Source organism: Acipenser ruthenus, chromosome 11 (assembly GCF_902713425.1).
Source record: "Acipenser ruthenus chromosome 11, fAciRut3.2 maternal haplotype, whole genome shotgun sequence".
In the NCBI taxonomy this organism is placed as follows: domain Eukaryota; kingdom Metazoa; phylum Chordata; class Actinopteri; order Acipenseriformes; family Acipenseridae; genus Acipenser; species Acipenser ruthenus.
Genome location: NC_081199.1, coordinates 3,969,518 through 3,979,655, shown reverse-complemented (window position 1 = coordinate 3,979,655; position 10,138 = coordinate 3,969,518). Strand labels below are relative to the sequence as shown.

Sequence of the window (10,138 nt, the reverse complement as noted above, 5' to 3'; positions counted from 1 at the left end):
AGCAAGGTACTTTACCTAGATTGCTCCATTAAAAACCCAGCTGTATAAATGGATAATTGTATGTAAAAAATAATAATGTAATTGTATGTAAAAAATAATGTGATATCTTGTAACAATTGTAAGTCGCCCTGGATAAGGGCATCAGCTAAGAAATAAATAATAATAATTAAATCGTGTGTATAGTTAAATGAATACATGTAATGAAAAATAAAAAAATAATAATAACACTAAAAAGTAAAGCTGAAATACAGTGTTTGAAAACCTCAGCTATCTTCTGCGTCATTTCCAACGTTCAGTATCATTATGCGTTATGGTGTTGATGTTAATTGCATTGAAACTGTGAAATAAACAGGTGTCATAATGTTATCCCGGACTTCAGACACAGAGCGGCCGGGGAATTGGAAACCGAAAGCCTTTGCTGCGTTTGAAAACCGAATCTTCCAGCACGTGATGCAAACAAGAGGGCGGAGCTAAGAGGAATTCAACTGTTTAAAACCCAGAGGCGAATAGCGGACAGGGCAGAGAGAAGGACCTGAAACAGCGCACCTGAACTGAACTGGGAGCAGAAAAACTAAGAGAGAGAACAATACAACCCGCCGTCAATATTACATTACCGCACGAGAGACAACACCGTCTAACTCTAAGGTATGCAGTGTGAGATTTTGTATTACCTTTTTTAAATGAGATTATTATTATTTTTTCATATTCTTAAAGTATGTATTGTAACACCTTAGAGTTAACAAACTGTAAAGGCAGTAGGCTGGGCATGTGCACTAAAAGAGTAGATGTGTCTAAAAGTAGCCTATACTACACCATTACATTTATTTCCAAATATCACAATATTAGTTATAATTACAATGAGATTTGAATGTGCTATATCGATTCACGTATTTTGAATGATGATGTAATTACCTGCAATATATCTCTCTATGAAGCAACTTTGTTCTATAATAGTTACACATTAAATACGTTATAATACTAATAGCTATATTTTGGGGTTGAATCGTTTTTTATCGGGTTAAACTCTAAAATCAAAGTCTTTGTCAATTACTAGTGTCCCTAAATCCGAATAGAACATGTAATACAGTCCGGGAGTCACTATAGCGGAGGCAGCGCGGTCCTGTGCGCTCTTCCTTTAGATGATTTTACAGAAGAGAGAGGCTGAGGTGCTGTTTGGCTTAGTGCTTAGAGCTGAGGGACTGGGAAGCAGTGTGACTTATTACGTAGACTTAAGGGACTGGCTCTTATTGGTTAGAGCTGAGGGACTGGGAGGCGGAATGGAATAGGGATTCGATCTGAGAGACTGGGAGGCAGGCTAGTGTAATAGTAAACATATTTTCTCCTGAACTGAAAAACCTAAACTAAATGAGATGATAGCAACTGATCACCCTATAGTTCCGCACATCTAAATAATGAACGCATCCTCGTTCTCTTTCTCTCCCATCCGCAGCGCTTATCCTCGAAGTGAAGATGCAGATTAAAGTCACGACCTTGACGGGGACTTGTTATCCCGTGGAAATGGATCCCAGCGCCACAGTGGGGCAGCTGAAGCAGGAGATCGAGCGTCGGGTCAGTGTTCCAGCGTTCCGGCAGAAACTGGCGATGCAGAAGAACGGGCGCAAAGAGCTGGAAGACGAGGGGAGGCGGCTGAGCGAGTGCGGGCTGGAGCACGGAGACACCGTGCTGGTGCTGGTCACCGAGCCAAAGTCCATGCAAGTCTTCTTGCAGAATGACAAGAGCAAGACGCATACATACGAGATCTTCCCGGGGGAGACGGTCACCGAGTTCCGGCAGAAGGTTTATCGGGTGGAAAAGGTTCCACCGGAGCAACAGGTGCTCCTCTATGAATCCAAGCCGCTTCAAGACGGCAGGAAATTGGAGGATTATAACATCAGGCCCCATACTACCATCACCTTGAACCTGCGTCTGAGAGGAGGCTAAGTGCAGCGTTGCGTCCAGTGCCTTCCAGAGATGCTTATCATCTTTGAATTACACCATGGACCTGATATATATACAAGTTTATGACATTTTTGTTTTGTTGTTTCATTTAAGTTATTATTTGTGTATTAAAATACTTGCTGCATTCCCTAAGCTAAGGGGTTATATAACGTGGTTGGCATCCCCCAGCACAAACGTTAAAGACCACCTTTCTTGCACTTACTTGTGAATGCTTGCTAGTTTGCACAATGCCATTGGCCGGGCTGGCATCCCGTTTCCTTTTCTGTCCTTTTCTGAGAGATTCAGCTGATCAGGGCCATGCAGCTCTCCAGTTGCAGTGATTCTGTGAAAATGTGGTGCATCTGCTGGGTGTCAAGGATCGTAACACCTGTCTGTAACAGCTAATGTGTCCCTGTTTTAAAAATGATATATTTTGAGTGTGTAACGTTTTACTTTTGTATAGATTTGCAATGAAATAAAAATGTATAAAAAAAGTGAATCTGTTGCATCAAGGTTGACTCTTACTGAACATGTGAGTGTGTGTCTGGGGGGTCGGGGCTGGGGGGTGAGGTGGGGGGTGAGGTGGGGCCTGGGGGGTGGGGCCTGGGGGGTGGGAATGGGGTGCGGGTGAGGGAGGAGGGATGGGGCTATACACAGAACTTGTTGAATTGTTAATTTTATAAATCAGAATGAACTTCTCATCTATCCTCATTGAAAAGGTGGTCATGAACTGTAAACCTGGTTTGAAGTAATCTTTAGATAAACAGCTCTTAACAAAATAGTCCTTAAACTGAACAGAGCCCTGGATGTAATATTGAATTACAACCTGAAACGTCATGTATCAGAACACCACTCTTTAAAGTTTACCATTTAAAATACTACTACTACAACTACTATGACTACTACTACTACTAATAATAGTACTACTACTACTACTACTACTAATAGCATCACCAAATCAAAATGTATATTTAGTATCACATAAAATGGAGCACTGCTTGAGTTCAAGATGGGCTCTTCTCAAATGAAGAGAGTTATGTTATGATCATTGCCTGTGTGTTCACGCATTATCTTTCTCAATTACTTAAACTTTGTTAATTTAAGCCACAACTTCAGCACACACGCTATCTCAGAAGCAGGAGTGTTTACTTGTGTATTTATGAAGTTTGAGGAGAAACGGCAGTAAAGTATGATGTCCACTCAAAGCTGAAACATCGGTGAGCGCAGATCAGCCTAAATGAGCCTCTTTAATAACAGTGGTTTAGGCAACTAAGGGGGGATCTGATGAACCTCCACACAGAGGTATAGACACTGGAGTTGAATACCGTTTTACAGAGCTGGGATAGCCCTGATTGCTTTAAGCACCTACCCTGCATACCCCAGGACACTTTATACTGAACGGTACTACTTGATATGCCATGTAGATATCTCATAAGAAAGTAATAAACATATTTGAACACTCTGGAGTGTGTTTTTGAGCCTATAAAACGGCACTCTTCACCCTACACACTATTATATATATATATATATATATATATATATATATATATATATATATATATGTATATATGACATCAGCTGCTGACTCATATTCACTTCAACATTCACCTCTACAAGTCTCAGCTTGTACTAAGTGTTGTGCTTCTTCAGCACTTTCTGTTTCCGTTTTCTTCTTGTGTTTCAATAGCTTTCAATGTATTGATGATGATGACGTCATCCTCTGCTCAGCAGGTATCTGCTGGTATTTGTGACGGGGCCATCAGGAATTCCCCTCTTGCTGTTTTGCATTTCCTCTCTGTGCTGGCGTGTGATTGGCTGTGCTTGTCGCTGGTCTGAATTGTGTGCTTCTGCTGTATTCCAGAACGCCCTTGAGATGTTGACACTAATCTGGCTTCCCATTCTGGTTAATCAAGAAAGAACTCAACTTAATTAAAGTAAAACCTAAAACAACTTCAAATCATCATAAACAGTAATACTAAAAGAAAAAAAAAACCTGTGCACTGTGTCAGGTGCCCTGAGAGCTTCTGTATAAGCAAGGAAATGCATCTTGATCATACTGGAGTACAGATCAGTCCTCTGCACCATGATGATGCATCACATAGCTGCACCGACTCAATACTGCTTTTAAATATGAGATCAAACTATGACGCAGTCAAGCAGACAAATATTATTTGCATTCTTCTCACTATAGTATTTGTTTAAAAGCATTATAAATACCTGGTCTAAAAATAAGTGCAGATAATCGTGCAAGGGGGTTTCCAGCATCAGGCTAGGAAAAGGTAAGTGTCAGCTCGCTGTGGTTTTGAGGAAAGGGAGGAGATCTGGAGTTACCCTGAGCACGCAGGTAAGAGTGTCCGTGGATACAGACACATGTTCTCTCCCTGCTCAGCAATCAACCTGCAATCTACTGGTACTGTGGACAAAATTCACAACAATCTGTAAAGCAGTACTAGAAGCTGTATAGATAGATAGATAGATAGATAGATAGATAGACAGATAGACAGATAGACCTTGCAAGGACTGACTTTTACAACAAGACAATACTGGCTTGGGCAGCAGTGCGGAGTAGTGGTTAGGGCTCTGGACTCTTGACCAGAGTGTCGTGGGTTCAATCCCAGGTGGGGGACACTGCTGCTGTACCCTTGAGCAAGGTACTTTACCTAGATTGCTCCATTAAAAACCCAGCTGTATAAATGGATAATTGTATGTAAAAAATAATAATGTAATTGTATGTAAAAAATAATGTGATATCTTGTAACAATTGTAAGTCGCCCTGGATAAGGGCATCAGCTAAGAAATAAATAATAATAATTAAATCGTGTGTATAGTTAAATGAATACATGTAATGAAAAATAAAAAAATAATAATAACACTAAAAAGTAAAGTTGAAATACAGTGTTTGAAAACCTCAGCTATCTTCTGCGTCATTTCCACTGTTCAGTATCATTATGCGTTATGGTGTTGATGTTAATTGCATTGAAACTGTGAAACAAACAGGTGTGATAATGTTATCCCGGACTTCAGACACAGAGCGGCCGGGGAATTGGAAACCGAAAGCCTTTGCTGCGTCTGAAAACCGAATCTTCCAGCACGTGATGCAAACAAGAGGGCGGAGCTAAGAGGAATTCAACTGTTTAAAACCCAGAGGCGAATAGCGGACAGGGCAGAGAGAAGGACCTGAAACAGCGCACCTGAACTGAACTGGGAGCAGAAAAACTAAGAGAGAGAACAATACAACCCGCCGTCAATATTACATTACCGCACGAGAGACAACACCGTCTAACTCGAAGGTATGCAGTGTGAGATTTTTATTACCGTTATTATTATTATTATTTTAAATTTATTCTTAAAGTATGTATTGTAACACCTTAGAGTTAACAAACTGGAAAGGCAGTAGGCTGGGCATGTGCACTAAAAGAGTAGATGTGTCTAAAAGTAGCCTATACTACACCATTACATTTATTTCAAAATATCACTATTAGTTATAATTACAATGAGATTTGAATGTGCTATATCGATTCACGTATTTTGAATGATGATGTAATTACCTGTAATATATCTCTCTATGAAGCAACTTTGTTCTATAATAGTTACACATTAAATACGTTATAATACTAATAGCTATATTTTGGGGTTGAATCGTTTTTTATCGGGTTAAACTCTAAAATCAAAGCCTTTGTCAATTACTAGTGTCCCTAAATCCGAATAGAACATGTAATACAGTCCGGGAGTCACTATAGCGGAGGCAGCGCGGTCCTGTGCGCTCTTCCTTTAGATGATTTTACAGAAGAGAGAGGCTGAGGTGCTGTTTGGCTTAGTGCTTAGAGCTGAGGGACTGGGAAGCAGTGTGACTTATTACGTAGACTTAAGGGACTGGCTCTTATTAGTTAGAGCTGAGGGAGTGGGAGGCGGAATGGAATAGGGATTCGATCTGAGAGACTGGGAGGCAGGCTAGTGTAATAGTAAACATATTTTCTCCCAAACTGAAAAAACTTAAAATAAACGTAGCCTCCAGCACAATAAAACGATTCCGCACATCTAAATAATGAACGCATCTTCATTCTCTTTCTCTCCGATCCGCAGCGCTTATCCTCGAAGTGAAGATGCAGATTAAAGTAACGACCTTGACGGGGACTTGTTATCCCGTGGAAATGGATCCTAGCGCCACAGTGAGGCAGCTGAAGCAGGAGATCGAGCGACGGGTCAGTGTTCCAGCGTTCCGGCAGAAACTGGCGATGCAGAAGAACGGGCGCAAAGAGCTGGAAGACGAGGGGAGGCGGCTGAGCGAGTGCGGGCTGGAGCACGGAGACACCGTGCTGGTGCTGGTCACCGAGCCCAAGTCCATGCAAGTCTTCTTGCGGAACGACAAGGGCCAGACGCATACATACGAGATCTTCCCGGGGGAGACGGTCACCGAGTTCCGGCAGAAGGTTTATCGGGTGGAAAGGGTTCCACCGGAGCAACAGGTGCTCGTCTGTCAATCCAAGACGCTTCAGGACGGCAGGAAATTGGAGGATTACAACATCAGCTCCAATACTACCATCACCTTGAACCTGCGTCTGAGAGGAGGCTAAGCGCAGCGCTGCGTCCAGTGCCTTCCAGAGATGCTTATCATGTTTGAATTACACCATGGACCTGATCTTATAAAAGCATAATTACAGCCCTACTGATTATCCTTAAGTTTATGACAATTTGTTTTTCTTGTTTTTTTAAGTTATTGTTTGTGTATTAAAATACTTGATGCATTCCCTAAGCTAAGGAGCTCTATAATGTGGTTGGCATCCCCCAGCACAACCGTTTAAAAAGATCACCTTAAAAAAAAAAAAAAGTTGTGAATGCTTGCTAGTTTGCACAATCCCATTGGCCGGGCTGGCAGCCAGTTTCCAGGGGAGGCAATCTTGGTATTGTCCTTTTCTACTCTTATGGCAGCCCCAGGCTCTAATGCAGAATCAGAAGATTGTCTTGATGTATCACTTCCCAAAGCAGGCACAACTAGAGCTTTGGACAGACGCCAACTGCATTGTGATGTCAGCGCCTTCGCCTCTCACTACTGAGAGATTCAGCTGATCAGGGCCATGCAGCTCTCCTAAACGTGGCTCATCTGCTGGGTGTCAAAGATCGTAACAATTAATGTGTTCCTGTTTTAAAAATGATATCTTTTGAGTGTGTAACGTTTTATTTGTGTATAGCTTTACAATTAAATAAAAAAAAAAACTATTTAAAAATGTAAAAAGGCTGAACCTGTTTCATCAGGGTTGACTCTTACTGATGTGAGTGAGTGTCTGGGTGTGTGGGGTGGGGTGGGGTGGGGTGGGGTGGGTGTGTGGGGTAGGATGTGGTGTATGTGTCTGGGGGGGGTGGGGTGTGTATACACAGAACTTGTTGAATGGTTAATTTTATAAATCAGAATTAACTTCTCATCTATCCTCGTTGAAAAGGGGGTCATGAACTGTAAACCTGGTTTTAAGTAATCTTTAGATAAACAGCTCTTAACAAAATAGTCCTTAAACTGAACAGAGCCCTGGATGTAAGATTGAATTACAACCTGAAACGTCATGTATCTAAACACCACTCTTTAAAGTTTTCTTGCGGAACGACAAGGGCAAGACGCATACATACGAGATCTTCCCGGGGGAGACGGTCACCGAGTTCCGGCAGAAGGTTTATCGGGTGGAAAAGGTTCCACCGGAGCAACAGGTGCTCCTCTATGAATCCAAGCCGCTTCAAGACGGCAGGAAATTGGAGGATTATAACATCAGGCCCCATACTACCATCACCTTGAACCTGCGTCTGAGAGGAGGCTAAGCGCAGAGCTGCGTCCATTGCTTTCCAGAGATGCTTATCATCTTTGAATTACACCATGGACCTGATCTATAAAAGCATAATTACAGCCCTACTGATTATCCTTAATACAGTGACTGTGGAGCTGCGTATGACTTAATTGTTTTGCATTTACATAACATACTGTAAACAACCCCCCCCCCCCAAAAAAAATATATATATATATATATATATATATATATATATATATATATATATATATATATATACAAGTTTATGACATTTTTGTTTTGTTGTTTCATTTAAGTTATTATTTGTGTATTAAAATACTTGCTGCATTCCCTAAGCTAAGGGGTTATATAACGTGGTTGGCATCCCCCAGCACAAACGTTAAAGACCACCTTTCTTGCACTTACTTGTGAATGCTTGCTAGTTTGCACAATGCCATTGGCCGGGCTGGCAGCCCGTTTCCTTTTCTGTCCTTTTCTGAGAGATTCAGCTGATCAGGGCCATGCAGCTCTCCTGTTGCAGTGATTCTGTGAAAATGTGGTGCATCTGCTGGGTGTCAAGGATCGTAACACCTGTCTGTAACAGCTAATGTGTCCCTGTTTTAAAAATGATATATTTTGAGTGTGTAACGTTTTACTTTTGTATAGATTTGCAATGAAATAAAAATTTATAAAAAAAGTGAATCTGTTGCATCAAGGTTGACTCTTACTGAACATGTGAGTGTGTGTCTGGGGGGTCGGGGATGGGGGGTGAGGTGGGGGGTGAGGTGGAGGCTGGGGGGTGGGAATGGGGTGCGGGTGAGGGAGGAGGGATGGGGCTATACACAGAACTTGTTGAATTGTTAATTTTATAAATCAGAATGAACTTCTCATCTATCCTCGTTGAAAAGGTGGTCATGAACTGTAAACCTGGTTTTAAGTAATCTTTAGATAAACAGCTCTTAACAAAATAGTCCTTAAACTGAACAGAGCCCTGGATGTAACATTGAATTACAACTTGAAACGTCATGTATCTGAACACCACTCTTTAAAGTTTACCATTTAAAATACTACTACTACTACTACTACTACTACTACTACTAATAATAATAATAATAATAATAATAGTACTACTACTACTACTACTAATAGCATCACCAAATCAAAATGTATATTTAGTATCACATACAATGGAGCACTGCTTGAGTTCAAGATGGGCTCTTCTCAAATGAAGAGAGTTATGTTATGATCATTGCCTGTGTGTTCACGCATTATCTTTCTCAATTACTTAAACTTTGTTAATTTAAGCCACAACTTCAGCACACACGCTATCTCAGAAGCAGGAGTGTTTACTTGTGTATTTATGAAGTTTGAGGAGAAACGGCAGTAAAGTATGATGTCCACTCAAAGCTGAAACATCGGTGAGCGCAGATCAGCCTAAATGAGCCTCTTTAATAACAGTGGTTTAGGCAACTAAGGGGGGATCTGATGAACCTCCACACAGAGGTATAGACACTGGAGTTGAATACCGTTTTACAGAGCTGGGATAGCCCTGATTGCTTTAAGCACCTACCCTGCATACCCCAGGACACTTTATACTGAACGGTACTACTTGATATGCCATGTAAATATCTCATAAGAAAGTATTAAACATATTTGAACACCCTGGAGTGTGTTTTTGAGCCTATAAAACGGTACTCTTCACCCTACACACTATTATATATATATATATATATATATATATATATATATATATATATATATATATATATATATATATATATAAATGTATATATGACATCAGCTGCTGACTCATATTCACTTCAACATTCACCTCTACAAGTCTCAGCTTGTACTAAGTGTTGTGCTTCTTCAGCACTTTCTGTTTCCGTTTTCTTCTTGTGTTTCAATAGCTTTCAATGTATTGATGATGATGACGTCATCCTCTGCTCAGCAGGTATCTGCTGGTATTTGTGACGGGGCCATCAGGAATTCCCCTCTTGCTGTTTTGCATTTCCTCTCTGTGCTGGCGTGTGATTGGCTGTGCTTGTCGCTGGTCTGAATTGTGTGCTTCTGCTGTATTCCAGAACGCCCTTGAGATGTTGACACTAATCTGGCTTCCCATTCTGGTTAATCAAGAAAGAACTCAACTTAATTAAAGTAAAACCTAAAACAACTTCAAATCATCATAAACAGTAATACTAAAAGAAAAAAAAAAACCTGTGCACTGTGTCAGGTGCCCTGAGAGCTTCTGTATAAGCAGGGAAATGCATCTTGATCATACTGGAGTACAGATCAGTCCTCTGCACCATGATGATGCATCACACAGCTGCACCGACTCAATACTGCTTTTAAATATGAGATCAAACTATGACGCAGTCAAGCAGACAAATATTATTTGCATTCTTCTCACTATAGTATTTGTTTAAAAG

General features: G+C 40.9%; 2 protein-coding genes across 2 annotated transcripts; both read left to right on the top strand.

The window, feature by feature from the left end:
• The first annotated feature begins 387 nt into the window (after positions 1-387).
• Positions 388-2,438, top strand: LOC131739373 (polyubiquitin-B-like). The gene is made up of 2 exons (XM_059032932.1): positions 388-645; positions 1,451-2,438. The coding sequence occupies exon 2, from the start codon at positions 1,471-1,473 to the stop codon at positions 1,939-1,941; it is 471 nt and encodes a 156-aa protein (XP_058888915.1). The 5' UTR covers positions 388-645; positions 1,451-1,470; the 3' UTR covers positions 1,942-2,438.
• Positions 2,439-4,922: 2,484 nt separating this feature from the next.
• LOC131739375 (polyubiquitin-B-like) lies at positions 4,923-7,166 on the top strand. Its single transcript, XM_059032934.1, has 2 exons — positions 4,923-5,228; positions 6,022-7,166. Exon 2 carries the CDS (start codon positions 6,042-6,044, stop codon positions 6,510-6,512), a length of 471 nt encoding a protein of 156 aa, XP_058888917.1. The 5' UTR covers positions 4,923-5,228; positions 6,022-6,041; the 3' UTR covers positions 6,513-7,166.
• Positions 7,167-10,138: the final 2,972 nt, after the last annotated feature.

Excerpts from the sequence above, each read along its gene's own strand:
- LOC131739373 (XM_059032932.1), top strand. The coding sequence starts at position 1,471 with ATGCAGATTAAAGTCACGACCTTGACGGGGACTTGTTATCCCGTGGAA.
- LOC131739375 (XM_059032934.1), top strand. The coding sequence starts at position 6,042 with ATGCAGATTAAAGTAACGACCTTGACGGGGACTTGTTATCCCGTGGAA.